Source organism: Oryctolagus cuniculus, chromosome 5 (genome assembly GCF_051225735.1).
Source record: "Oryctolagus cuniculus isolate XC-2025 breed Fujian yellow rabbit chromosome 5, ASM5122573v1, whole genome shotgun sequence".
NCBI classification, from domain to species: domain Eukaryota; kingdom Metazoa; phylum Chordata; class Mammalia; order Lagomorpha; family Leporidae; genus Oryctolagus; species Oryctolagus cuniculus.
The window spans coordinates 62949323-62976823 of record NC_142871.1 but is presented as its reverse complement, the minus strand read 5'-3'; the positions used below and the strand labels follow the sequence as shown (position 1 = coordinate 62976823).

The following is a 27501-nucleotide window of genomic DNA, read 5'->3' as shown; positions in this document are numbered from 1 at the left end:
ATGAAGTCAATACTCGGCTGTTACTATTAAGTCATCAATTGTTGGGATTCATTGTTACACAGCAACAGATCGACTGAATCAATAACTTACCTCTGACAGAATTTGGTTACACAGTAAGATTATAGAATATTTTATATATAAAAACTTGGTAATGCAAAAGTATACAGACATGCTGTTTAACTCTATTTACTCCTTTTTGCTTCCTCAATTAGCTTTTGACTATGTTCTGAGTAGATGAGATTCCCCAAAACTCCAAGGTTTAAATTCATTCGGGAATATTAACCAAGGAAAGTATCAACTCTTCCATAATGACCTGATCAAAAGAACTGATTTTTTTTCTTTGTAAATGGAGTTAGGTTTTGGTCCATCTTTTTCTTTACTATTAACTTCCTGTTGATAGCTTGTTGAAACACAACAGTGTTTATTTTTATTAGATTATCTATTCGTAGAAATCAGGTTTGCAACTGATATCTGAGGGCTCTTCAAAACATTCATGGGAGGGACCATCACAGTGGTGTAGCAGGTTAAGCCACCACCTGCAATGCTGACATCTCATATGGAAGCTAGCTGGAGTCCCAGCTGTTCCACTGCTGATCCAGCTCCCTGATAATGCACCTGGGAAAGCAACAGAAGATGCCCCAAGTGCTTGAGCCCTTGCACTCACACGGGAGATATCAAAGAATTTCTGGGCTCCTGGCTTCAGCCTTTAAGGCCACTTGTGGGAGTGAACAAGTGGACAGATGATCTCTCTCTCTTTTTTCTCTCTGTAACCCTACCTTTCATACAAATGAAAATAAATATTTAAAAAGAAAAGTTCATGGGAAATGTGTAACATGGAAAACTATACAGATTTCATACTTTTTATACCAAAATAAACATATTTTAATTCCATTTTCTATGAACTTTTGTTTTTGTTTTTGTTTTAAAGAGTATTTATTTGAAAGACAGAGTTAGAGAGAGAGGTAGAGACAGAGAGAGAGATCTTCCATCGGCTGGTTCACTCCCCAGATGGCCGCAATGGCCAGAGCTGCACCGATCTGAAGCCAGGAGCTTCTTCCGGGTCTCCCACACGGGTGCAGGGGCCCAAGCACTTGCACCATCTTCTACTGCTTTTCCAGGCCACAGCAGAGAGCTGGATCAGAAGAGGAGCAGCCAGGATACAAACCAGTGCCCATATGGGATGCCGACGCTTCAGGCCAGGGCTTTAACCCACTGTGCCACAGTGTTGGCCCCATTTATGAACTTTTAAATTTATTTATTGGGGCCAGCACTGTGGCGCAGCAGGTTAAGCCACTGTCTGCAGTGCTAGCATCCCATATGGGCACTGGTTTGAGTCCCAGATGCTCCACTTCTGATCTAGCTCCCTGCTAACGTGCCTGGGAAAGCAGTAGAGGATGGCATAAATGCTTTGGCCCCTGCACCCACATGGGAGATCCTGAAGAAGTTCCTGGCTTCAGCCTGCCCAGCCCCGGCTGTTGCAGTCACTTGGGGAGTGAACCAGAAGATGGAAGCTCGCTCACTCTCCCCTCTCTATTTATTTTCATTTACTTGAAAGGTAGAGCAACAGAGTGAAACAGAAGAGACATCTTCCATCTGCTGGTTCATTCCCCAAATATACAAACAGCCAGGATTGGGCCAGGCCAGGCAAGAACTCTATCAGGGTCTCATGCATGGGTGGCAGGTGCCCAAGCGCTTGAGCCTTCATCTGCCACTCCCCACCACAGTGGCAGAGTCCAGCAGCTTTAACGCCCTGAACTTTCTCTTAAACCTGCTGCATCAGATCCCAGGCATGCTCCACCATGTAAGACGAGGCAGTGAGCACCAACTCCAAGATCACCACCCAGGACTTCAAGGAGAAGGAGGAAGTTGTGGAGGATGGAAGAGATGCCCCGTTAATGGGAATGCTAATGAGGAAAATAAGGAGGCAGCAGCAGACACTGGAGGTAGATGAAGAAGGGGACTTGAAGGAGCACTCCAACCCCATTAAGCAACAATGCCTGCCTCTACATGACCATTTTTTTAAAATATTTATTTATTTATTCAAGAGGCAGGGTCACAGAGAGAGGTCTTCTAACTGCTGGTTCATTACTCAAATGGCTGTAATGCCAGAGCAGGGCTGATCCGAAGCCAGGAGCTGGGAGCTTCTTCTGTTTCTCTGACATCACTGCAGGGGCCTAAGGACTTGAGCCATCTTCTGCTGCCTTACCAGGCCACCAGCTGGGAGCTGTATGAGAAGTTGAATGGGCGCCCATATAGGATGCTGGCACTGCAGGTGGAAGCTTAATCCACCATGCCACAGTGCCAGCCCCTCCATGAACTTTTTCTAATTAATTAATTTATTTTTATCTGAAAGGCAGACTGACAGAGACAGAGAGAGAGAGATCTTCATCTGCTGGTTCACTCCCTAAACAGCCACAACAGCCAGAGCTGGGCCAGGCTAAAGCCAGGAACCTGGAACTCCACCTGGGTTTCTCACATGTGGCAGATGCCCAAGCACTTTGGCCACCTTCTGCTGCTTTCCCAGGTGCATTAGCAGAGAGCTGGATCAGAATTGGAGTAGCCAGGACTCAAACAGTACTTATGAGATGCTGGCCTCACAGGCAGTAAGTAGCTTAACCTGCTGTGTGGCACAACATTGGCCACTCCATGAACTTTTTTTAGAAGTATGTTCACATAAAAGAACTGCATTAGACATTCTCACTTTTAGTTAATGGCTAAGCTAAACCCAAGAGCATTTTAAAAAGTTCATGGTAAAAAAAAAAATTTAAAAACAATACGCATGTTTTCTATTACCTTTTTGAAACACCCTGGTAGTAGTAATAATATCTTGGTTTACAATGAGGTTCTCCTGGGCAGGATATTGTACATGTAAATTAGGAATTATTGATAAGTTATTTGTAAATGGTTAGTTACAAACAAAATCGGCAGTTAAACCCAGCCTCCCCCTCCAAAAACATCCAATTTTTCTCTAATTCCTTTTCCCTAAAGATTTATTTATTTTACTTGAAAGTCAGAGTTACACACAGAGAGAAGGAGAGGCAAAGAGAGAGAAAGAGAGAGAGAGAGAGAGAGAGAGAGAGAGAGAGAGAGGGAGAGAGAGAGAGAGAGGGAGAGAGAGAGAGAGAGAGAGAGAGAGAGAGAGGTCTTCCATCTGCTGGTTCACTCTCCAATTGCCACAACAGCTGCAGCTGCACTGATCCCAAGCCAAGAGCTTATTCCGGTCTCCCACACGGGTGCAGGAGCCCAAGCGCTTGAACCATTCTCTACTGCTTTCCCAGGCCATAGCAGAGAGCTGGATAGGAAGTGGAACAGTCGGGACTCCAACAGGCGCCCAAATGGGATGCCGGCACTGCAGGCGGCGGCTTTACCTGCAATGCCACAGCGCTGGCCCCTCTAATTCTTCCTTTCAAATAATAAATAAATAAATCTTTAAAAACAACAACAAGAAAGCGGAGCTGTTTCTTCAAAGCATGAAATTTTACCTGGAAACTATAAAAAACATGAAAAAGGAATCTTCTTTAAAACATGAGTGATATATATATTAATAGACTCCTTTCTCTTCTAATCAGTGATTAGGTATAATTGGAGCAACCAGACAATGACATTAAACACTATACACATGCACACTTTAAATCTGCAGACTGACAGCAGTGTCACTGCAATACTTATCCTTTCATAAAGTCCCACAAAGGGTGATTATTGTTCTAACAGCCTGACAGAACTCAAGTCATAACACAAAAATCTTTTTATTACAAACAGGAAGTAACTCTTTGTCTAAGAGTTTTTATAATAAACCCTGCCTAAGAGTACAAGTCACCAGAGGAGCTGCAACTTGCTATCAAAGGTTTCCAGACATAATTAGCTCAGCAGGATTTAAAATATTTTCAAGACAGGGGCTGGCATTGTGGCCCAACGGGTTGAGCCCCAGGGAATTTAGAGTGAACTGATGGGAAATCTCTCACTGACTTGCAAATTAAATAAAAAGCTTTAAAAATAATAAAATTAAAGTTAAGGGGAAAGTCAGAGTTACACACAGAGAGAAGGAGAGGCGGGGGGGGGGGGTGTCTTCCATCTGCTGGTTCACTCTCCAATTGCCACAACAGCTGCAGCTGCACTGATCCCAAGCCAAGAGCTTATTCCGGTCTCCCACACGGGTGCAGGAGCCCAAGCGCTTGAACCATTCTCTACTGCTTTCCCAGGCCATAGCAGAGAGCTGGATAGGAAGTGGAACAGTCGGGACTCCAACAGGCGCCCAAATGGGATGCCGGCACTGCAGGTTTTGATGCTCATCTTTGTGGGTGAAGAGTTTTTAAGCTCTGTTTTTCCATTTGCCTAAGAAATTCAAGGTAACGATATTAATGTTGTACCTTAAGACACACGGCTCAAACTGTTACATCACTTTCTATGGAAGTTATGGATACAGTGCATTGTTGGAGGAAAAAGTACAAGTAAATATGAGTACAATTCAATACTTACTTTGTACCATGACTATAGATTTAGCTTAAAAGGAGCTAATCACAAATTTATGACACCATTTCTGGTTCCTTGAAGAAGCAAGGAACAGATACATTAGTCAAGCTGACCTGGGTTCAAGTCCTCCTGTAAAAATTGTTCACAGTATATCAAGTTACTTTCCTTTTCTGAATCTGAGTTTCATTACATTTATTTAAAAAATTATCAAGGATCTATTTTATTTATTTGAAAGGCAGAGTGACAGAGAGGAAGAAACAGATCATTCATGCACTGGTTCATTCCCTAAATGTCCAAAACAGTCAGGATTAGGCCAGGCCAAAGCCAGGAGCCCAAGTACTTGAGCCATCTTCTGCCTTCTCAAGCACTTCAGCAGGAAGTTGAACTGGAAGAAGAACAGATGGGACTAGAACCAGCACTCCAATATGGGATGCTGGTGTTGTAAGCAGTGGCTTGACCCACTGTACCAGATGGCCAGCCCCATGAGTTTCATCATTTTTAAAATGAAAATACTGGGAGGCCGGCGCAGTGGCTCAATAGGCTAATCCTCCACCTAGTGGCACCGGCACACCGGGTTCTAGTCTCGGTCGGGGCGCCGGAATCTGTCCCAGTTGCCCCTCTTCCAGGCCAGCTCTCTGCTGTGGCCAGGGAGTGCAGTGGAGGATGGCCCAAGTGCTTGGGCCCTGCACCCCATGGGAGACCAGGATAAGTACCTGGCTCCTGCCATCGGATCAGCGCGGTGCGCAGGCTGCTGCGGCCATTGGAGGGTGAACCAACGGCAAAGGAAGACCTTTCTCTCTGTCTCTCTCAATATCCACTCTGTCAAAAAAAAAAAAAAAAAAAAAGAAAATACTGGGGCCGGCGCCGTGGCGCAGTAGGTTAATCCTCCACCTGCCGTGCCAGCATCCGATATGGGTGCCGGTTCTAGTCCCAGTTGCTCCTCTTCCAATCCAGCTCTCTGCTATGGCCTGGGAAAGCAGTAGAGGATGGCCCAAGTGCTTGGGCTCCTGCACCCGCATGGGAAACCAGGAAGAAGCTCCTGGCTCCTGGCTTTAGATCGACGCAGGCCAACAATTGCGGCCATCTGGAGAGTGAACCAGCAGATGGAATACCTCTCCCTCTGTCTCTCCCTCTCACTGTCTGTAACTCTACCTCTCAAACAAATAAATAAAATCTTAAAAAAGATAAAATGAAAATACTGCCAATAATTAAAGAACTATTACTATTTCGCACAAATTATCACTTATTGGATACTTACTGTAGGGCAAACATTATGCTTTATGTCACATTTAATTCTCCTAAGTTTTACTTTATGGCTGAAGAAATTCAAAGAGAGAAGTAACTTGTGCAAGGTCACATGTTTACTAACAGGCAGAGAGAATTCTTGCCCATGTGACTCCAAAATCAATGCTCTGAAGGCATTCTATTCTTACAATGCCTGATTCAAAGCAGACATTAAATAAATAAATAAATAAAGCTTTCAAACTACACTAAGATAACATTTAATAAGTATCTCCGCCACTGGCTTTTCTGAAAAGCCACCTCTGTACTGTTCTGGGTCTGCCTCCCTACTGGCCATAGCCACCATCGCAGCAGAGTCCAGCAGCTCTATGGCCCTGAACTTTCTCTTAAATCTGCTTCATCGACCCAAGATCCAAGATCACCACCCAGGACTTTAATGAGAAGGAGGATGTTGTAGAGAATGGAAGAGATGCCCCGCTAATGGGAATGCTAAAGAGGAAAACGAGGAGCAGGAAGTAGACACTGGAGGTAGATGAAGAAGGGGAGGAAGCAGAGGAGGAGGAAGAGGATGATGGTGAGGAAAAGAATGAAGATGAAAATGAGGAGGCCAAGGCAGCTATTGGCAAACAGGCAGGTGAAGATGATGAGGATTGTGGTGGAATGAGAAGGCCATGCCAAGGTGGCCACTGGCAAGCGAGTGTCAGTTACTCAGGAATGGCTTTGAAACCCACCTGGCAACGGAGCCTGCCTGGCAACAGGCTGTGATTGGTTGGGGCATAGGCCGCCCCTTGACCAGATTGGCTGGTCTTGGCTATATAAGATGTTGTTCCAACTGTAATAAACGAGTCTGCGGGCTGCTCGCCTCAAGCCTGCTTTCACCCGACTCCCGGGGTCTGTGTGGTGACTCTGCGCCTTTTGCCCCCACCACGCTGCTCCTCTCAGAAACGAATCCACTGCAACATTGTTGAGAAATCAACGGCAACAGAGGATGACAATGCCGACCCCAAAAAACAGAAGACTTATAAGAATGACAGCAAAAATGAAACATTTTAAAAGAAGTTAAAAAAAAAAAAAAAAAGGTAGCCATGATCTCTTCACCCTCCGATTCCTGTCTCTGAGTCTAAACCTGGTCACCTTCAAGTAGCAATGAAAGGTTGCTACACTGGGGAAAGAAACAGACCAGCAGACTTTAAAGTACAGCAAGGAAATCCATACTATCACACAACCCTGGTGACCTGGTGGTATGAAGAATTGTGTGCTTTGCACAAAGCTGTACAGAAGCCCAGGAAAGACTGAAGAGAGCCTTGGTTATCTACATATCCATGGCTGAATATGAGGCCTTTAATAACTTAAAGGGCCATAGACATGAGAAGACTCAGTACAAAGTAAAAGCTGGGGAAAATTTGTAGTATGTCTGAACAATGAATGCATTTCCTGGCCTATACGCAGACCTTACTGGCTCAGAGTATTCAAGCATATGCTGTGACTGGCTGATCACTAAGCTAAATCAACTCAGGAGTGACCCCTAGGAAGTGAGGTTTTAAAAAAATATGGCCCACATTGTGGCACAACAGGTTAAACTGCCACTTATGATACTACCATTCCATGTAAGAATCCCTGTTCAAGTCTTGGCTACTCCATTTCTGTTACAGCTTCCTGTAATTGTGCCTGGGAAGGCAGAAGATGGCCCAGTGGTACTCACATGGGAGACCTAGATGGAGTTCTTGGCTCTTGTGGCCACTTGGGAAAGGACCCAGCAGATGGAAGATCTTTCCTTCTGCCTTTCAAATGAATCAAAAAAAAAAAAAAAAAAAGGGAGTAGATGGGAAATTATATATGCTGAATATGACTATAAGAATGCTGGATGGTGTGGGCATTGCAGTGAGGCAGTGAGTTTAAATGCAGCTTGCCAACACATACATCCCATACTGGAGTGCTTGGTTTGCATACTGGCTACTCTGCTTCCAATCCAGCTTCATGTTAATATGCTTGGAAGGGAGCAGATGATGACTCAACTACTTGGAATCTGGAAACCCACAAGAAGACCCAGATGCAGTTCCAGGCTCCTGGCTTTGGCCTGACCCAGCCCTGGCTGTTGTAGGCATTTGAGGATTGAACCGGTGGATGGAAGATCCCTCTAGTTTGCCTCTCCCTCTCTCTGTTGCTCTGTCTTCCAAGTAGATGAAAACAATAAGTAAACAAACATTTAGAGAACAAAAATGCTAGAATGGCAATGTTTTATGCATAGCAGGGTGACCACAAATAACAATAATACATAGTTCAGGCCGGTGCCACAGCTCATTTGGCTAATCCTCCACCTGCGGCGCTGGCACCCCAGGTTCTAGACCTGGTTGGGGCACTGGATTCTGTCCCAGTTGCTCCTCTTCCAGTCCAGCTCTCTGCTGTGGCCCGGGAAGGCAGTGGAGGATGGCCCAAGTGCTTAGGACCTGTACCCTCATGGGAGACCAGAAGGAAATACCTGGCTCCTGGCTTCGGATCAGCGCAGCGTGCCAGTCATAGCGGCCATTTGGGGGGTGAACCAATGGAAGGAAGACCTTTCTCTCTGTCTCTCTTTCTCTCACTGTCTAACTCTACCTGTCAATAAATAAATAAATAAGAATTTAAAAAATAATATAGTTCAAAAAAGCTGGAAGAAAGGCATTCCACGTGGGACGAATGTTTTCACCATCATGTCTCAGGACAGATATGCTTACCTTGATTTGAACATTACATAAAACACATATATATTAAAACATCAGTCAGTACCTAATATGTACACTTTTTGGTTTGTCACTTAAAAATAAGTAACTTGGAGTAGCAATATTAGCATCAGGCTGAGGGCATTATGTTTCATGAAAAAAGTGAGGGAGGCCAGCACCAGCATTGTGGTTTAGCGGGTTAAACCATCGGACTTGCATCAAGTCCCAGCCATTCCACTTCTGACCCAGCTCCCTGCTAATGGCCTGGAAAAAGCAGTGGAAGATGGCCCACGTGCTTGGGTCCCTCCCTGCACCCACATGGGGGATGAAGCTCCTGGCTCTTAGCTCCCGCCCAGCCCGGCCCAGCCTTAGTAGCCATTTTGGGGAGCCTTTTTTTTTTTTTTTTTTTTTGACAGGCAGAGTGGATAGTGAGAGAGTGAGAGAGTGAGAGAGTGAGAGTGAGAGAGAGAGAGAGAGAGAGAGAGAGAGAGAAAGGTCTTCCTTTTGCTGTTGGTTCACCCTCCAATGGCCGCCACGGCTGGCGCGCAGGAAGATACTTCTAATTCTGCCTTTCAAATAAATAAATAAGTTAAAAAATTGAAATAAGTCAGATAAATACCACATGTTCTCATTTATATGTGAAAGCTAAAATGTTGATCCTATAGTGGTTACCAGAAAGGGCAAAGGGGAGAGGGAGGTGGGCAGAGGGGAAAGGGATGGTAGTGGGACAGTGGTGCAGTTGTATAGCAGGAATAACTTCTAATGATCCACAGTGCAAGATAACTGGTTGACACAACTGGATGTTTCTAAAGAGCTAGTAGAGAGGATTTTGTTCCCAAAACAAAGAAATGGTAAATATCTGTGAGGTGACAGGTATGCCAACCACCCTAATCCCATTGTTACATTAGATACCAGTATTGAAAAGCCACACTGTACCCCAGAACAAGTACCATCACCATGTGTCAATTAAAAAAAGTTTTAATCTGATAAAACAGACTTTAAGACTTGATAAAGAATAAGCATCAGGGCTGGCGCTGTGGTGTAGCAGGTTAAGCTGCCACTTGCAGTGCCAGCATCCCATATGGGTGCCGGTTCAAGTCCTGGCTGCTCCACCTCCAATCCAGCTCCCTGCTATGGCCTGAAAAAGCAGCAGAAGATGGCTCAAGTGCTTGGGCCCCTGCACCTGCGTGGGAGACCTGGAAGAAACTCTTGGCTCCTGGCTTGGGATCCGCACAGGTTCAGCCATTGTGGCCATCTGGGGAGTGAACCAGGGGATAGAAGACCTCTCTCTCTCTCTGCGTCTGCTTCTTTGTAACTCTGCCTTTCAAATAAATAAATACATGTTTTTAAAAAAAGTACTAAGATTCTTGATAAAAGGCCATAAAGAACTGTTCTCCTCCCTTGCTTTGGTTAACTTGAAGGGCAAGATTATCTAACTTAAGCAATTGCCTTCCCCATTATTTGTTACCTGTTTTTTATTACTGCAGTGAAATATACATAACATATAATGTACCATTTTAGCGATTTTTAAATGTACAGAGCTCTATGGCATCAAGTATGTTCATAATAGTATGCATCCACCACCACCATCCATCTCCAGAACACCCACGTTTAAAATAATGTATTTTGTAAGCAGACAAGTAAGGGAGGGGCACCTTTGGTCTGCTGTAAATATACATGAGTCCCATATCCAAGTGCCTGGATTCACTTCCTAGCTCTGGCTCCAAACGCCAGCTTTTTGCTCATGTGGACCCAGGGAGACAAGAGTGATAGATAGCTCAAGTAGGTGGTCCCTGACACCCACGTGAGAGACCTGGACTGAGTTCCCAGCTTCTGGCTTCATCCTGGTCTAGTCCCAGCTGCTGCAGGCATCCGGAGAGTGAACCAGCAGATGGGAGATCTCTGTCTCTGTGTCTCTTTGCCACTGAAATAAATAATCAAAAGAAAAAAACCTGCCAAAGAAAAAGTGTTGAAGCAATTCAAACAACCTTTACAGAAAGTGACTCGGCAACAAGAACTGAAATTAGGAAGTATAAAAATGGAAGTTCTCTAGGGCATTTCAACAAAGCAACAACTGAAGTTATTTTTGCTTTGTAGCTTACTCAAGATGGCCCACCCTGATTCCTTACCAATCTCAGGTGTTTAAGAAAAGAACACATATGTGTCAGTGTACACATTTATGACAAAAATGACTCATAAAAGTGCTTTAAAATCTAAACTTAATACTCATGCTGACTAACCTTAGGTTTGCCTACGTGAGAATTTAAGACATAAGACTTCAATGTTTTGATCTAGCAGACTTTGAGAGGGGTGTGTGTAAACTGCAAAGAAACCCTGAGTAGGTGGGACAGGAAGGGACTGGGGAAGCACTTCCTCTCCCACTGGCAGTACAGACACAGAACAGGAAATTCCTTTGGGCCCTGAGCTGAAGTATCCAGGGACAGACTGGAGTCCTCAACAGAGCAGACCTAACTGAAATCCATCTAGGACCAGGCACTTTCAAATCTTCACCATCTAACTTGGACTGAAAAGAAAGGAGTGAAGATACTGTGCACTCTGAGAGGTGCCATTTACTCTCATCCTGGTTCACTTTTAGCTAAGCTACAGTGTCAGCAGACTATGTAAAATGATGTTTAATAGCCTAACAATAAAATATTATGGTCAAGAAAATAAGTCTTTAACTTCGGGTTAAGAAATCTTTTCTCCTCTGTCTTGATCTACACAGAATGGGGTGTGTGTATAGTCAGTGTGTACATAAAATGTGGCACAAAGGTAACAGCGACTGGACTGAGTGATCGGTAACGACAGTCACAGTGAGATGTGGCAGACTGGTCACAGCAGCTCCGGAGAAAAGGTCCTGCACCGTACACTGGCCCCTTCCCCTAGGAGCAACCTTGTATATTCCAGAGAGGCCAGTGTCACTTACAATCACTAAGGACAAGTCTAGCAAGTCAGCTTCAAGTTGAGGAAACTGGACAAACAATGTCTGGAGGCCGGAGCCCAACATTTCAATCCAAATAGCCATGTGCGGCTAACGGCTTCGGTATTTAGGGCAGTTTTAAAGGAAAGCCGATCAATGAACATGCTCCTTCTAAACAATCACATAACTAAATCCAAAACTGATGGCCTACTTCAGCCTTTACAGCTTTTCTCAATTTTATGAATGTTTTATCTAATTCTATATAATTATAAATCTATATCTACAATGGTCCTATAGCCTTTTTTGTTTGTTTGTTTTGACAGTTAAGAGAGAGAGGTAGACACACAGAGCAAGAGACAGAGACAGAGAGAGAGAGAGAGAGAGAGAGAGAGAGAGAGAGAGAAAGAGATATCTTCCATCTGCTGGTTCACTCCCTAGACGGCTGCACCAACCAGGGCTGGGCCAGGCCAAAGCCAGAAGCCAGGAGCTTCTTCAGGTCTCCCAAGTGCGTGGCAAGGGCCCAAACACTTGGGCCATTTTATACTGCTTTTTCCAAGCCATTAGCAGGGAGCTGGATCAAAAGTGGAGCAGTTGGGATGAGAACTGGCACCCATTTGGGATGCCGGTGTCACAAGCAATGGCTTTACTTGCTACACTACAACACAGGCACTATTGTTCCCTCAGCTTTTTGACATTCCTTAACCTTCTCCATATAGAATCTCTGGGATCCTTATATATTTGATATACTTCATAAAATTTTTTTTCTTTCTTAAAACATAGCTGATAGCTGTCAATAATCTTTTTTCCTGAAAAAGAGGTAAAGGGGAAAGAGAGGCAGAACAAATTCCCTCATCTGCTGGATTACTGCCCAAATGCCTGCAATGGACAGGAGCTGAAGCCAGGAGCCAGGATCACAACACAGGTCTCCCATGTGGGTGGCAGGAACCCAATTACTTGAGCGGTCACTGTTAATTGCTAGGGTCTAAATTACGAAGCTAGAGTCAGGAGCTGGACTGGTACTCTGATGTGACACTCAGGCACCTCAGCCAGCATCTTTTTTAAAAAGATTTATGTTATTTACTTACTTGAAAGGCAGAGTGACAGAAAATGAGAAAGAGAGACCGATCTTCTGTCTGTTGGTTCACTCCCCAAATGGTTACAACAACCAGATCTGGCCCAGGCAGAAGACAGAAACCAAGAACTCCATTCAAGTCTTCCACTTGGGTGGCAGAGCCCAAGTACTTGGCCATCTTCTGCTGCCTTGCCAAGTGCATTAGCAGGAAGCTGGATGCAAAGTAGAGCAGCTGGAACTCAAACTGGCACTCCTAAATGGGACGCTGGAGTCACAAACAGCGGCTTAACATGCTTCTCCACAATGCTGGCTCCTGAACTAGTATTTTATTTATTTATTTTTTTTGACAGGCAGAGTGGACAGTGAGAGAGAGAGACAGAGAGAAAGGTCTTCCTTTGCCGTTGGTTCACCCTCCAATGGCCGCAGCGGCCTGCGCACCACGCTGATCTGATGGCAGGAGCCAGGTGTTTCTCCTGGTCTCCCATGCGGGTGCAGGGCCCAAGCACTTGGGCCATCCTCCACTGCACTCCCGGGCCACAGCAGAGAGCTGGCCTGGAAGAGGGGCAACCAGGACAGAATCCAGAGCCCCGACCGGGACTAGAACCCCGTGTGCCGGTGCCACAAAGCGGAGGATTAGCCTAGTGAGCCGCGGCGCTGGCCTGAACTAGTATCTTAACCACTAGGCTATTTATACGCCTACCTCCACAGTATTTTCAATTTTTTTTTTTTGAAGATTTATTCATTTATTATGCAGGCATTTTGGACTGACCTACCAAACAGACTCAATCGCTCTTTCTTCCTCTGCCTTTCAAATAACCAAAATAAGTAACTATTTTTAAGTGCAAAGGAAGATATTTCATAAAATAATCAACTAAGGCTGGCACTGTGGCCAAGCAGGTAGAGCCACAGCATGTGATGCTGTCATCCCATATGGGTGCCAGTTTACATCCTGGATATTCCATTTCTTATCCAGGTCCCTGCCAATGACCTGGGAAAAACAGTGGAAGATGGTGCAGGTACTTGGGCCCCTACACCCAAACGGGAGATCAGGATAAAGCTCCTGGCTTCTGGCTTTGGCCTGGTGCAGCCCTGGCCATTGCAGCTATGTAGGGAGCGAACCAGCAATGGAAGATCTGGGGTGGGGGGGGTGGGGGTATTATGTAGTAGTAAGTTATGCCTCCACCTGTGGTGCCAGCATCCCATATGTGCACCGGTTTCAGTACTGGCTGCTGTTCTTCCAGTCCAGTTCCCAGGCCGCAGAGGAGAGCTGGATCAAAAGTGGAGCAGCTGGGACTCAAACTGGTGCCCATTTGAGATGCCAGCATTGCAGGCAGCAGCTTTACCTATTATGCCACAGAGCAGGCCCCAGTAAATCTTAAGAAAAAAAAAATCCCAGGACTGGGATTGTGGCACAGTAGTTTGGTTAAGCTGCTTTCAATGCCAGCATCTAGTATGGGAGTGCAGGTTGGAATCCCAGTTGCTCTGCTTCAGATCCAGCTCCCTCTCTTGCCCCAGTGCACCTGGGTAAACAGCAGAAGATGGCCAAAGTACCTGGGTCTCTGGCTCCTGTCTTTAGTCCAGACCAGCCCCTGCTGTTGTGGCCATTTGAGGAATGAACCAGCAGATGGAAAATCTGCTCTCTGTCACTCTGCCTTTCAAAAAAAAACAAAAAATATTTTTTTAAAAAAATTTCAAAGGATTTTTCTCCTACTGTGTGTAGTAAAAGGAAGACAATAGGGGCCAGAGCTGTGGCACAGCAAGTAAAGCCACCAACTACAGTGCTGGCATCCACTATGCGCACCAGTCGAGTCCCGGCTCCTCCACTTCCAATCCAGCTCTCTGCTATGGCCTGGGAAAGCAGCAGGAGATGGCTCAAGGCCTTGGGCCCCTGAACCCAGGTGGCAGACCTAGACTGAGTTCTGGGCTTCTGGCTTAGGATCAGTGCATCTGTGGCTGTTGTGGCCAGCTGTGGAGTGAACCAGCAGATGGAGGACCTTTCCCTCTCTCTCTGCTTCTGTCTTTCAAATAAGTAAATAAATCTTTAAAAAAAAAAAAAAAGGAAGACAATATATTGCTTCTAACATCTCTTTTGGAATTATGATGGTTCAAAGGATTAATAAAAATATGAGGGGCTGGCGCTGTGGCATAGTGGGTTAAAGCCCTAGCCTAAAGCGCTGGCATCCCATACAGGCACTGGTTCTAGTCCCGGCTGCTCCTCTTCTGATCCAGCTCTCTGCTATGGCCTGGTAAAGCAGTAAAAGATGTCCCAAGTCCTTGGGCCCCTCCACCCACGTGGGAGACCCGGAAGAAGCACCTGGCTCCTGGTTTCAGATCAGCACAGCTCTGCCGTTGTGGCCACCTGGGGAGTGAACCAGCAGATGGAAGACCCCTCTGTCTCTAACTCTTTCAATAAATAAAAAATAAAAAAAAAATGAAAATATGAAATCTTTCCTAAGTTAAAATTTAATCAACAGTCAATGCTGGCCTCCCATGTGAGTCCCGGTTCAAGTTCCAGTGCTCCACTTCCCACCCACCTCCCTGCTTATGCATATGGGAAAGCAGTGGAAGACGGCCCAAATGACTGGGCCCCTGCCATCAATGTGGGAGACTGGATGGACTCCCAAGATCCTGGCTTCAGCTCAGCTCAGCTCAGCTCTGGCTGTTGCAGCCATTTGTGGTATAAATCAATGAATGGAAAATCTTTCACTCTGTCTCTCCCTGTCATTCTGCTTTGGAAATAGGGACTAGTGTTGTGGCAGAGCAGATAAAGCTGACTCCTGAGACATCCCATATGGGTGCCAGTTCTCATCCCAGCTATTCCACTTCTGATCCAGCTCCCTGCTAATGACCTGCGAAAAGCAGTGGAACAATACCCAAGTATACGGGCTCCTGCACCCAACTGGCAGATCCAGACTGAGTTCTGGGCTCTTGGCTTCGTCCTCACCCAGTACTTCCTGGCTTGAGGGGTGAACTAGCATATGGAAGCTCTTTCTCTCTCAAATAAATAAAGTAAATTTTCTGTGTCACTAGTTCAACCAAAACCAACTTAAGTAATAAAAAATCACTGATATTGGGGCTGGTGCTGTGGCACAGTGGGTTAAGCCGCTGTTTGCAGCACCAGCATCCCATATGGGCACCAGTTGGAATCCAACTGCTCCACTTCAGATCCAGCTCCTTGCTAATGCACCTGGGAAACCAACAGAGGATGGATCAAGTGCCCGGGCCCCTGCACTCATGTGGGAGACCCAGATGAAGCTCCTGGCATCAGCCTGGCCCATTCCTGGCCACTACAGCAATTGGGGGAGTGAATCAGCCAATGGAAGATCTCTCTCTCGCCCTCTCTCATTCTCTTTCTCTATAACTCTGCCTTTCAAATAAATAGATAAATCCTTAAGGAAAAAAATTCTGTTAGATACTATTCTTCAGTTTTATCACTGGTTTGATGACCGACTCTAACCACCATGAATCTAGCTACCTGTTAGCTTTATCAGCACCAACTTTTGCTACTTTACATGGTTATTCAGAGTTTATAAGAGGTGTGAGAAAACAAGTTTTGTAAACCGAAACAGTAGAGTAATAATACAAAGTCTACAAAAGACTTAGATCTCTATTAGAACAAAAAGCGGTGACTAATATTTCATTCACCCAGCAACAGGTCTATGCATCAAGATCGTCATGGGTGGGTAGTTTGGCACAGGACCCTGTATCAGCATGCCTGGCTAAGTCCCAGCGCCTCCATTTCTGATCCAGCTTGCTGCTGATGAGCACCCTTGGGAGCCAAAAGATGATGACTGATGACTCAAGTATTTGGGCCCCCAACACCCACGTGGGAGACCAGGATTAAGTTCTCAGCCCTGGCTGCTGTGGGCACTTGGGGAGTGAACCCGTAGATGGGAGATCTCTCTCTCCCTCTGCCTTTCAAATAAAATCATAGCTGATAAATGTATTTTTTTAAAAGAATTATTTTATTTGAAAGTCAGAGTTACATAGAGAAAGAGAGAGAGAGATCTTCCATCCTCTGGTTCACTCTATTTATTTATTTATTTAGACAGGCAGAGTTGGACAGTGAGAGACACAGAGAGAAAGGTCTTCCTTTTCCCGTTGGTTCACCCCCCAAAATGGCCGGCACTGCGTGGGTCCGAAGCCAGGAGCCAGGTGCTTCCTCTTGGTCTCCCATGTGGGTGCAGGGCCCAAGGACCTGGGCCAGCAGAGAGCTGGACTGGAAGAGGAGCAACCGGGACAGGACTGGTGCCCCAACTGGGACTAGAACTTGGGGTGCCAGCGCCGCAGGTGGAGGATTAGCCTAGTGAGCTGCGGCGCCGGCCCCGCTGGTTCACTCTCCAATTGGCCATAATGGCCGGAGCTGTGCCTATCTGAAGCCAGGAGCCAGGAGATTTTTCCAGGTCTCCCACAAAGGTGTAAGGGCCCAAGGACTTGGGCCATGTTTTATTGCTTTCCCAGGCCACAGCAGAGAGTTGGATCGGAAATGGACCAGCTGGGACTCGAACCGAGGCCCATATGGGATGCTGGCACTGCAGGTGGAAGTTTTACCTGCTACGCCACAGCGCTGGCCCCTACAATTTTATTTAAAAATATACTTATTTTGAAAGAGTTACATGGCGGGAGTGGGGGGAGGTAGAAAAAGAGATCTTCCATCTGTTGGGTCACTTCCCAGATGGCTTCAATGGCTAGTGCTGGGCCAGGCCAAAGCCAGGAACCAGCTTTATCCACTGCTGCTTCCTGAGACACTAGTATCCCATGTGAGTGCCGGTTCACATCCTGGCTGCTCCACTTCTGATCCAGCTCCCTGCTAATGGTCTGGGAAAAGAAGCGGAAAATGGCCCGATTGGGTTCCTACCACCCAGGTGGGAGACCCAGATGAAGCTCCTGGTTCCTGGGGGTAAGTTAGGAGCTCCCAGTCAGACATGATACCAACCATGTACTGCACCAAGACTTTTTCATGTATAAAAAACAGAACAAGGCTGGTGCGCGGCTCAATAGGCTAATCCTCCGCCTGTGGCGCAGGCACACTGGGTTCTAGTCCCGGGGCGCCTGATTCTGTCCCGGTTGCCCCTCTTCCAGGCCAGCTCTCTGCTATGGCCCGGGAGTGCAGTGGAGGATGGCCCAAGTGCTTGGGCCCTGCACCCCATGGGAGACCAGGAGAAGTACCTGGCTCCCGGCTTTGGATCAGTGCGGTGCGCTGGCCGCAGCGGCCATTGGAGGGTGAACCAACGGTAAAGGAAGACCTTTCTGTCTCTCTCTAACTCTGCCTGTCAACACACACACACACACACACACACACACAGAACAAAAACAACCCTCTCTTCTTTACTTTGAGGTATCTGTGAGAAGAGCCCCAACAGTATTCTGATACAATCTTATTGGCAAGCTACAGCAAATGTTACATTCTACTAACATATCCAAATTCCTAGGTTCTAAGTTAAAGATATATTTTTAAGAAAGAATGAGAACTTTAGATGAACACTTTAAACCTTCTAGCTAAGAAATCAAATCGATAAACAGCTACTCCAAGATTTTCTTGGACACTATCTTTACCTGATGTTCAGAAAGTTGCTGACTCTTGCATGGCAATAGCAGAATATAGCACAAACATCAAAGAAACTAACAGTAACAGTCCAGTACTTGTTGAGGGGTGGGGTGGGCAACCATGATTACGAACGTGAGCAGTAAAGGAAAACCTCTATCACAGGCAATCACCAGGGTAGCTAACTTAAACATGTTTAGACTTTGCTCTAAAAGTAAAACTGTAAAGAATAGCAATATTTATAAAATATAGATTCCTTTCTTAAATGAACATTTTGTGTTTTCCTGACTTTTGGCTTACTTACATGATCCTTATATGGGTAAGACACGCATGTTCCAAGACAGGGGCAAATGATCTGGTTTGGCTACATACAGTCACTGGCCACCCTTTCCCAAACCTAAGCTATAGAAGTTGGCATGCTTGCAGCACATACTTAAATCCTCTGCCCTTCCAAAACAGTTCTGAAAAATGCCACTGGGTTTTCTCTCTGCTGTCAGGATCTGCTATTTTCTGGTTTTGTTTTATGTACTTACTACAATTTTAGAATCTGCTTTTTTAAACTCCATGAAGGCTTCCAATCACTGTGGCTCTCTATGTTCTCATTATTTCTCTATTCTATGTCATTTCTCAGTGAGACAGAAAACATGGCGCACATCAGAAGAAATTCTTGCTGTGAATCAGTCAATACCCTTACTGGGGTGCTCTTTTTAAGTTTCCATTGCCATATCTGACCTCATCCCAATTCAAAAATATCCAATGGTTTCAAAAGCTGCCCAGACAATCTGTTCAGTGAGGGTGAAAGAAAAATTATGGGTTTTTAAAAATTATTATTAAAGATTTATTAATTTATTTATTTGAAAGGCAGGGATACAGAAAGAGGAGGAGGACAAGAGAGAGAAAGAGAACTACCTCCACCATCAGCTGGTTCACTTCCCAAACGGCCACAACTGGGGCCTTACTAGGTTGAAGCCAGGAGTCAGGAACTTCTTCTGGGTCTCTCACATGGGTGGAGGGGCCCAAGGACTTGGGCCATCTTCTGCTGCTTTCCCAGGCCACAGCAGAGAGCTGGATCAGAAGTGGAGCAGCTGGGTCTTGAACCAGCACCCATATGGGAGGCTGGCACTGCAGGCAGAGGCTGAACCTTCTACACCACAGCACCAGCCCCAACATTATGGTAATTTTTTAAAAAAGATTTATTTAATTGAGAGGTTGAGTTACAGAGAGAGGGAGAGACAGGTCTTCCATTTGCTGGTTCACTCCCCAAATGGCCACAACAGCTGGAGCTGGGCCAATCCAAAGCCAGGAGCCAGGAACTTCTTCCAGGTCTCCAAAATGGGTGCAGGGGCCCAAGTACTGGGACCATCTTCCACCACTCTCCCATGCCATAAGCAGAGAGCTGGATTGGAGGAGAAGCAGCCGGGACACGAACTGGCGTCCACATGAGATGCCAGCGCCGCAGGTAGAGGATTCGACCCACACCACTGTGCCAGCCCCAAAATTATGGTTCTTAAGCTCAGGAGAATCCACATTTATATCACAGCTTTGCTGTTTAATGGCTGGGACCCTGCAACTTTTCTAAACTTCATCTTTCTAAGTGTCCATCGTGTGCTACGTAATATCAGGTGTTGTGTTCAGGTGATTGTTAACAGTCCCTGTCCTCTAAGAGTTTACAGCGGAAATAATATAGGAATTAAAGAAAGCCACAGACAATACAGCTGTGTTAATCCCAATACAGCTGTTGGTGCACACAGAAAGTCAATCCAGTTTGCAGCAGAGGTATTGGCAAAGCCTCTGAAATGGGGCCATTAAGACTGAGTACTGCAGGATAAGCACAGTAGCACCTGCTAAAGGCAGGCTGCTTTCAACAGAAGGGGAAGTGTGTGCAGAGGTCTGCAAGTAACAGAACTCAGCTTAGATGGCAGACTGTGGGGAGCAACTGAGACTAGACTAAGTTACTGGAATTAAGACTTATTCTATGCATCTGCTCTCCCATAATATGGCGCTGAGAGAGAGAGAGACCAAACAACCTCTACGCAGCTGCCTCATCAGTTTGAAGAGTTAAAATTGTATATGTGCGGGTGTAAAAAGTTAAGCTTAAGCTTACAGGTTTAAACCTTCCTGGTGCAGCTGTAAAAATAAGACAGAGTGAAGTAACACCTTGACAGTAGGGACTCCATTTTGGAGCACTTGAGACTCCATTCTGAGAAAGCACCCCCCCCACCGTGAGACTCTGGTCTGAAACTATGATCTCAAATAGTCAGACAATAGCAGCGCACTACATCACCCTTGGCAGAGCACAAAAACCCCCTAGCATGATTGCTCAAGCTTAAAAGTAGAAAGGTTGCACCTGGGTTACCTGGGCTAATAATAAAGATGTGATTTGTCTGTGTCTTACATTAATGTCAAGTCCTAATTGCTAATTGTAATATTGTAACTGGTATTGTCAAGATTATGATAATATTAATTTCACTTAGGTTTTAGGTTATGTTGACCCCAGTAACCATATATTCTCTTTTGATTTTATGTACTCTTTTGATTTTAGCAACTGTGTATAGCAACCATGTATTCCCCCCTTCCCGGTTTTGCGGTTTTTGCCTTTATAAACCCTAACCTTTGGTTATTCGGGGCTGCTCTGTTCATGTATGATCAGACAGCCCCAGCATGCTGGATAATCAATAAATCTTTAACCCTTTGCTGGTTGCATGAGAGAAAAGTCTCTTGGAGTCATTCCTCGGGCGGTGGGCTTTTTCAGACTCTAACATGACAAGCTGCAGGAGCTGATCCTGCTCATGATTGGAGGAGAGCAGTGTGCTCGGCATGTGGGCAGCAGAGCACGGATTGGTGGAAGAGGACTATAAAGGAGGAGAGAGACAACATGCACCAGGAACATCTGAGGGAACACCTGAGCAGCCCCTGAGAGAGCTGGCCGGCGGTGTGCCGCTCCCCCGCGGAAGCGGAGAAAGTGGCAGGGGGAGCCGCCCCTCCATGGAGTTGGAGGGGTCGGCAGCCAACCCGGGAAGGACCAGCAGCAAACCCGGGAAGGGCCGAGCAGACAAAAGAACAGTGCAGGGTCCTGTGTCGTGCCTCCGCGAGTGGGGGAGCGACAGCAGACTGGAGCATAAAATAACAAGGAAGGCACAAGAGATGAGGATCAATACTGACTTCAGAGGCCAGTGTTGTGCCTTAGCAGGTTAAGCCACCACCCTCAGCACTGGCCCCATGTGGGTGCCGGCTGAGTCCCGGCTGCTCCACTTCTGATCCAGCTCCCTAATAATGTGCCTGAGAAAGGCGGCAGCAGCAGATGGCCGAAGTGCTTGGGTCCCTGAATCCATATAGGACACCTGGATGAAGCTCCTGGCTTCAGCCTGGCCCAGCCCTGGCTGTTGCAGCCATTTGGGGAATGAACCAGCAGATGGAAGATATCTGTTTCTCCCTTTCTCTGTAACTCTTCCAAATAAATAGAAATAAATCTTAACAACAACAAAGAGCGCTTCAGCTTCTACACCTGCAAAATCAGGACATCCTGATTTTGGTTCCCTCAAAGATGGAATTATCTATTTCTATATGTATGTACACACATTAATATATACATATATGTAACAATGCCTTGCACAGAGTAGGTATTCAAATGACAGATCCCTTCTTGACTCAACTTTAATACAGAAAAATAACTTGCCTTCTACAGGCATCACTAGATAACCACTAGCACACCTTTCTTTTAGGTCACCTCACCCGAGCACAGAATTTAATGGTAAGCTTGCTCTTTTCAGCTGTTCATTTTTCCTGGGTGCATCTTACCTATCATGAATTACCGAAATGAAGTCAGCTTCCAGGTCTCAAGGGTGTCAACACTGATATTTCCTTCAAAGGGTTCAGACACTGGAGGGTGCCCCAAGACTAGGCTATATATAACACAGTTCTTAATGCACTGCTTTAATTAAATGAACTGCAGCTGTTGGCCAATTCCAAACCAAGAACAGAATACTTGAGCACTGGCTCCAAGACTAATTAGATAACTTACCCTGGGTGAGAGAAAACCATTTGTGCCTTGTTCCCTGGTAAGTTAAAATGAATAAAGAACAGAGTCCCTAATGGCTCAAAATAACAGAACAGAGTTATTTTTTATTTATTTTTATTTTATTTGAGAGACAGAGAAAGATGCTCCATCCATTGGTTCATTCACCAAATGCTTATAACAATCAGGGCTAGGCCAGGCCAAAGCCAGGATCCTGGAGCTCCACCTGGATCTCCCATGTGGGTGGCAAGGTCCCAAGCACTTGTGCCACAATTAGCTGCCTTCCCCGGTACGTTAGCAGGAAACTGGACTGGAAGCAGAGAACAAGGACATGAACCAGCACTCTGAGATCAGATGCAAGTTATCTCAAGTCATGGTTTAAGCTGCTGTGCCACAACACTGGCCCCAGGGGGATGTTTTAAAAAATCTAAACTTCAAAAGTCTATTTGGGGGCCGGCGCCCCGGCTCAATAGGCTAATCCTCTGCCTTGCGGCGCCGGCACATCGGGTTCTAGTCCTGGTTGGGGCACCGGATTCTGTCCCAGTTGCCCCTCTTCCAGGCCAGCTCTCTGCTGTGGCCCGGGAAGGCAGTGGAGGATGGCCCAAGTGCTTGGGCCCTGCACCCCATGGGAGACCAGGATAAGTACCTGGCTCCTGCCATCGGATCAGCGCGGTGCACCGGCCGCAGTGCGCCAGCTGCGGCAGCCATTGGAGGGTGAACCAACGGCAAAGGAAGACCTTTCTCTCTGTCTCTCTCACTGTCCACTCTGCCTGTCAAAAAAAAAAAAAAAAAACAAAAAAAACAAAACAGTCTATTTGATTAAGTACTAAAAGAGGTGGCAGCTTCTTTTTATATCACATTTGCCTCAGCAAAATGTATTTCCAGGCCAAGTAGATTTCCTGAAAGGAAATCTCGTGATTTTAGTAGTTCAACTGCATATTAACACAGAAAATATACCTGGGTGCTGAAGATTTTATTTATTTTAAAGGCAGAGTTAGAGAGGAGGAGACAAAGAGATCTTCCATTTGCTGGTTTACTCCACAAATGCCTGGAACAGCCAGGGCTGGGCCAGGCCGAAGTCAGGAGCTTCTTGTGGGTCTCCCACATGGGGCCAGGTGCCCAAGCACTTGGGCCATCTGCTGCTTTGCCCAGATGCATTGCCGGACAGCTGGATCAGAAGTGGAGCAGCCCGGACTCAACCTGCGCCCCTATGGGAAGTCAGCATTGCAGGCAGAGGCTTAACCTGCTCCGCCAGCACTCCAGAGGGTTGGCTTTAACCTTTTTGTGTGTGACAGTGCTCAAGGGGTTGGCTGTATTATTTCAGTCCTATGTATTAAGTACAATTATCAACAAACCTATTTCACAGAGGGGAAGTACAGCTTTGAGTTTGTACAGTATGCTGCTAGTATGTATCTATTCTTTGAACCTAGAACTAGCTCAGAGCTCCAGAAAGCTCTTTAACTCAATCCTGTTCAAAACATTGTCTCCAGGTAAAATAGCAGATCTTAATTAAAAATATTAGAAAATTAAAGTTACAACAGAAACTTCATAAAGAGTGACTGCATTTCCCTTTCAGCCTTCCCTTTAATATGCCAAAATAATTCTAGCCCCTGAGCTTTCCCAAACCTTTAATCATTTATGGTGCTCTGTGCTGTACCTACCCATTAGAACAATTAAAAAAAAAAAAAACCATGAACACTGTGCCAATTATTTTCAAAAGCCCAGAGATACCAATCAAGCGATCCTAATAGTCTTGAACACCATCCTCAAACCAAAAGATAAATGGAGATTGGGAAACTTGCATTCTAAAGTGCCACCATCCAGATAAAATTACCCTGTGAATTGGAGTAATTTCAATCAGATCCTATAAAATTGAACATTTTTCTCAAGACCAGAATTACAGAGTAACTATAAAATTGTTTAAGGGCCCAAACTCTAGAACAGAAAATGGTTTTCTACATGGCAAATTCAACAGCAAAACGCAGGAAGTAGGGGCTAAGGAGAGCAGCAACAGTTTAGGAAAGCAGTAATAAATAAAATTACAAAATGATTAACCTACTCATCTTATGGTCATTCCACCTTAATATAAGATTGTAATTATTCTCAAAAATCACACACACACTGATGAAATAAGGCTAATGTCTAACTCTCCTTTGGTATCCTGAATTTTAAGCTAACATGTTGCACATTAAAGGAAACTCCAATGGCATTTCATAAATGTTAAAAACTCAATTATATTTTCTTACAGGGCGACTGCATCTCACAACTGTAACAGTCATTAGTGAATTGGTTTACATAAAAATACAAACCAAAGTAGGAGTTTTTTAATTCCCTAACTCATAAATCACTCTTAAAAAGGATTATTCTCCCTAATATGCAAATGAAAATATCATAAAGAATTTCTCACATTATCTGGTAATACTGTATGAGATGTATAAAAAAAAAAGAGAGAGAGGATTAAATCATCACATTAGAATCCACTTAAAATAATGCATTCAGAAAGGTAAACACAAAGTTTTTAAGAGGAAGAAGTGGAGGCAGGAGACTCCAATTCAATTGTGTGACAGGAAGCTCAGGAATACCAGTTCTGTTTTAGTACAAGAATAAAAGGAAAACATGCTGGCAAATGAGAGCAAAAGAGGAAGTTCTTTTTAGTGAACCAGCTGCCACATATTAAGGACAATCCAAAATCATTCCAAAAGTTTTTGTATTAAAAAAAAAAAAAAAGAAAGAAAGAAAACCACCTCACTTTTTCAGGAGTCTTACATGAAAGGGTACTTCCCCACAGGGAACGGAGCCTGGACTTGAAGAAAGCCTCCAGGCGATTGGTAACAGCTTGTTATCTTCAAATACAATTAGATGATTAGCCTTTTTTTTTTTTAAGCAACGCTTTGTAAGGATTTTTTTATTTATTTGAAAGGCAGAGTCACAGAGAAGCAGAGGCAGAGAGAGAGAAAGAAAGAAAGAGAGAGAGAGAGAGAGGGAGAAAGAGAGAGAGTGTCATCCACTGGTTCACTCCCCAAATGGCCGCAACAGCCAGAGCTGTGCCGCTCAGAAGCCAGGAGCCTTCTCGGGGTCTCCCACGTGGGAAACCAGACACACATGCAAATGTTTAAGTTAATGAGAAATTATTCCACTTAAATGTTGATGGTAACTGTTTACATAAATTTTGATCACTCTAAGGCCGAACTGTTATGCTTCATTTTTAATAAAGTAACTTCTAATAAAGTAACTTCTTGATGTTGTCTTTAACGGCTGGATTAGTTCTACACATTAATTTTTATATACTTCCACACATGGGCAAAGGTCTTTAATCCTGAAATACAGAGCGAAAGGGAAGCACTCATTCTCAATTAGCACCTTTCAAATCATCTAAATGACTTACTGCCAACAAATACCAGGTATGAGATTCTTAGTGTGTCTCTATGTCTCTACTTAAGCAGACGCCTTCAATCAGTGAGGCGTAAATCGCGAAACGAAAAGAGTAAGATCCCTAAATAGGCTTTCCTTAAAGCAAGGGAGGCGACGGCCCCCACACCTCGGCCTTTGCGGCCACTGTGGTCACCGCGCTGCGGTCAAGGGCTTCCAAAGGCCCTGGGCGGCCGGTTCAGCCTCACCAAGAACCGGTCTGGCCTCCGTGAGCTCCCTCCCAGCTCCGTCCAGAAGGCTCCATGACCCAGGCTGGAGGGGCGGCCTGGGGCGCTCAGCCTGGCTGAGAACCATGGAAGGCTCTAACTTCGCGCTGCCACCCTCCCCGCGAAACGCTGCGTTCTCGAAAGATCTACCCGTTCCCAACTTAAATGTCATTCCCAGATCAGCTGCCTGAGGGCAAGCGGCGCTCAGCCCACGCCCTCTTCTTCGAGCACCTTCTTCAAGGGCCAGCGCCGGAGCCCCCAGAAAAGCCCCCCAACCAAGAGGGGCCCTGGCTCCTCAAGACCCCGGCCCGGAGACAGGGCTGCCCCACCGCGTCTGGAGGGGGCTCCAGGCCTGGGCGATGGGAGCCGACCCCAAAGCAGGGGTGGGGGCAACAGGGCCGGCGGGCGGAGTCTGGGGGAGACGGAAGACGGCCTCACCTTGACTCTGATTTCGTAGGTGGTGAAGCGGCCCCGGCCGACCCCCACGGTCTGTGGGTTGCTCACGTCGATCTCGAGGAAGTTGCTGGGCGGCCCGTAGGCGTCATTCAGGTTCTGCGGCTTGGTGATCAGCCGCCGGGTGTCCGCCACGGTCTCCGCCATTTCGCTGTAGCCGCCGCCGCCGCGGACTCCCTCCGCCCCCTCCGCTGGACGCCCGCCGCTGCCGCCCGCCGCGGGGACACGGGGCTCGCGCGCTGCGGTCGCGAGGGAACGAGCACGTAGGGCGGGCGTTCACCCCGCGCGCGAAGCTCCTCCCCACGCCCCTCGGGTTTTCGCCTCGGAGTCCAGGAGAGAAACAGCTGACTCGCCGCAAAGTCGCGCCCCGGGCCGGGAGGCCCCGCGTAGACAGGGAGGGGCTCTGCGGCTGGGGACTTGAGTCGCAGCGCCGTCACGGGACCCGTGGCCGGGCACAGGTTCCGGCCGGACTACAGTGCCCATAATGCACCGGGCGAGCGCGTCGGCGCCGGGCGGCGGCCTTGGGGCCGAGAGGCCGGACGCCCGGGAGCGAGCGTTTCCTGTGCTCTAGGCCTGGCCCAGGCTGAGTGCCCGAGAGGGTCTTCGCCGCTTGCTTTGGGGGCTGCGGGGCGAAATTTAATGAGAGGGCTAGGGAAGAAAAAGAAAAAACTGCCTCTGCTAAAGGCCACCCCGTCCAGCATCTCACCCTGAACCACAGAAATGTCTTTCCAGATAGCCTTTTTAACGGTACCTGTAATGATAATTTTAGCTTCAACCGGAGCTTTATCAGACAGGCTTCTGGTAAATCGAAGTCTGTAAATGAGGGAAGCGGAAGCAAATGTTTATAAACCTGGTGAGCTCCTGGCGCAGATCTGCCTGCTAAAACCACATGGAGTAGTGGGGCTGAAGCAGCCTCCAGTAGCCTGGGTCTGGGAGAGCTGCCACTGGTTTTCTTCATTTCCCACAGAGTCCCTTTTGTTAGTGTTTGAAGTGGTAAATGTGTCTCTACAGCACTTGAAATGCAACTCAGAAAAACCGGTATTAAAAAGGAAGAAAGAAAGATAATGAGATCCTAGTTCGTCCCTATGGGTTGAATGTTAGAAAAGCTAAATTTCTAGCTCTGCTTGGATAGTTATCTCCCTTGTAGTTATGGTCTCACAATGATTTGCGCATTTTTTATTTGCTGATTATCAGTAACTTCATTCACTGTGCTGTCTTTTACCCAAAAATATTTCCAAAAGATCAACAGCAGCCGTTCTTAGTAACACTAAGAAAGGGGGAGGCCGATGCTGCAGAGTAGCAGGTGGAGCAGCCGCCTGCAGGGTCGGCAACCCATATGGGAACCGATCCAGCTTCCTGCGAATGCACCTGGGAAAGCAGTAGAAGATGGCCCAAGTCCTTGGGCCCCTGCACCCGCGTGGGAGACCTGGAAGAAGCTCCTGGCTCCTTC

At 46.3% G+C, this 27501-nt stretch overlaps 1 protein-coding gene and 1 long non-coding RNA gene across 4 annotated transcripts in view; both read right to left on the bottom strand.

The window, feature by feature from the left end:
* SNX3 (sorting nexin 3) overlaps positions 1 to 26278 on the bottom strand; it is a 51177-nt gene extending 24899 nt beyond the window's left edge. For 2 of the 3 annotated variants that reach the window (XR_016233373.1, XM_089332346.1), the window contains exon 1: positions 26037 to 26278. Coding sequence is in view for 2 of the 3 variants with exons in the window: in XM_089332346.1 (XP_089188472.1) it covers positions 26037 to 26198 (162 nt within the window). In the remaining variant the exon portion in view is untranslated. The remainder of the gene's footprint in view (positions 1 to 26036) is intronic. The other variant, NM_001171324.1, reaches the window with a different exon arrangement.
* On the bottom strand, positions 6380 to 9296 carry LOC149126529 (uncharacterized). The gene is made up of 2 exons (XR_016234569.1): positions 7415 to 9296; positions 6380 to 6665 (listed from the first exon to the last, which is right to left on the bottom strand). It is a non-coding gene; the product is annotated as an uncharacterized LOC149126529 (long non-coding RNA).
* Positions 26279 to 27501: the final 1223 nt, after the last annotated feature.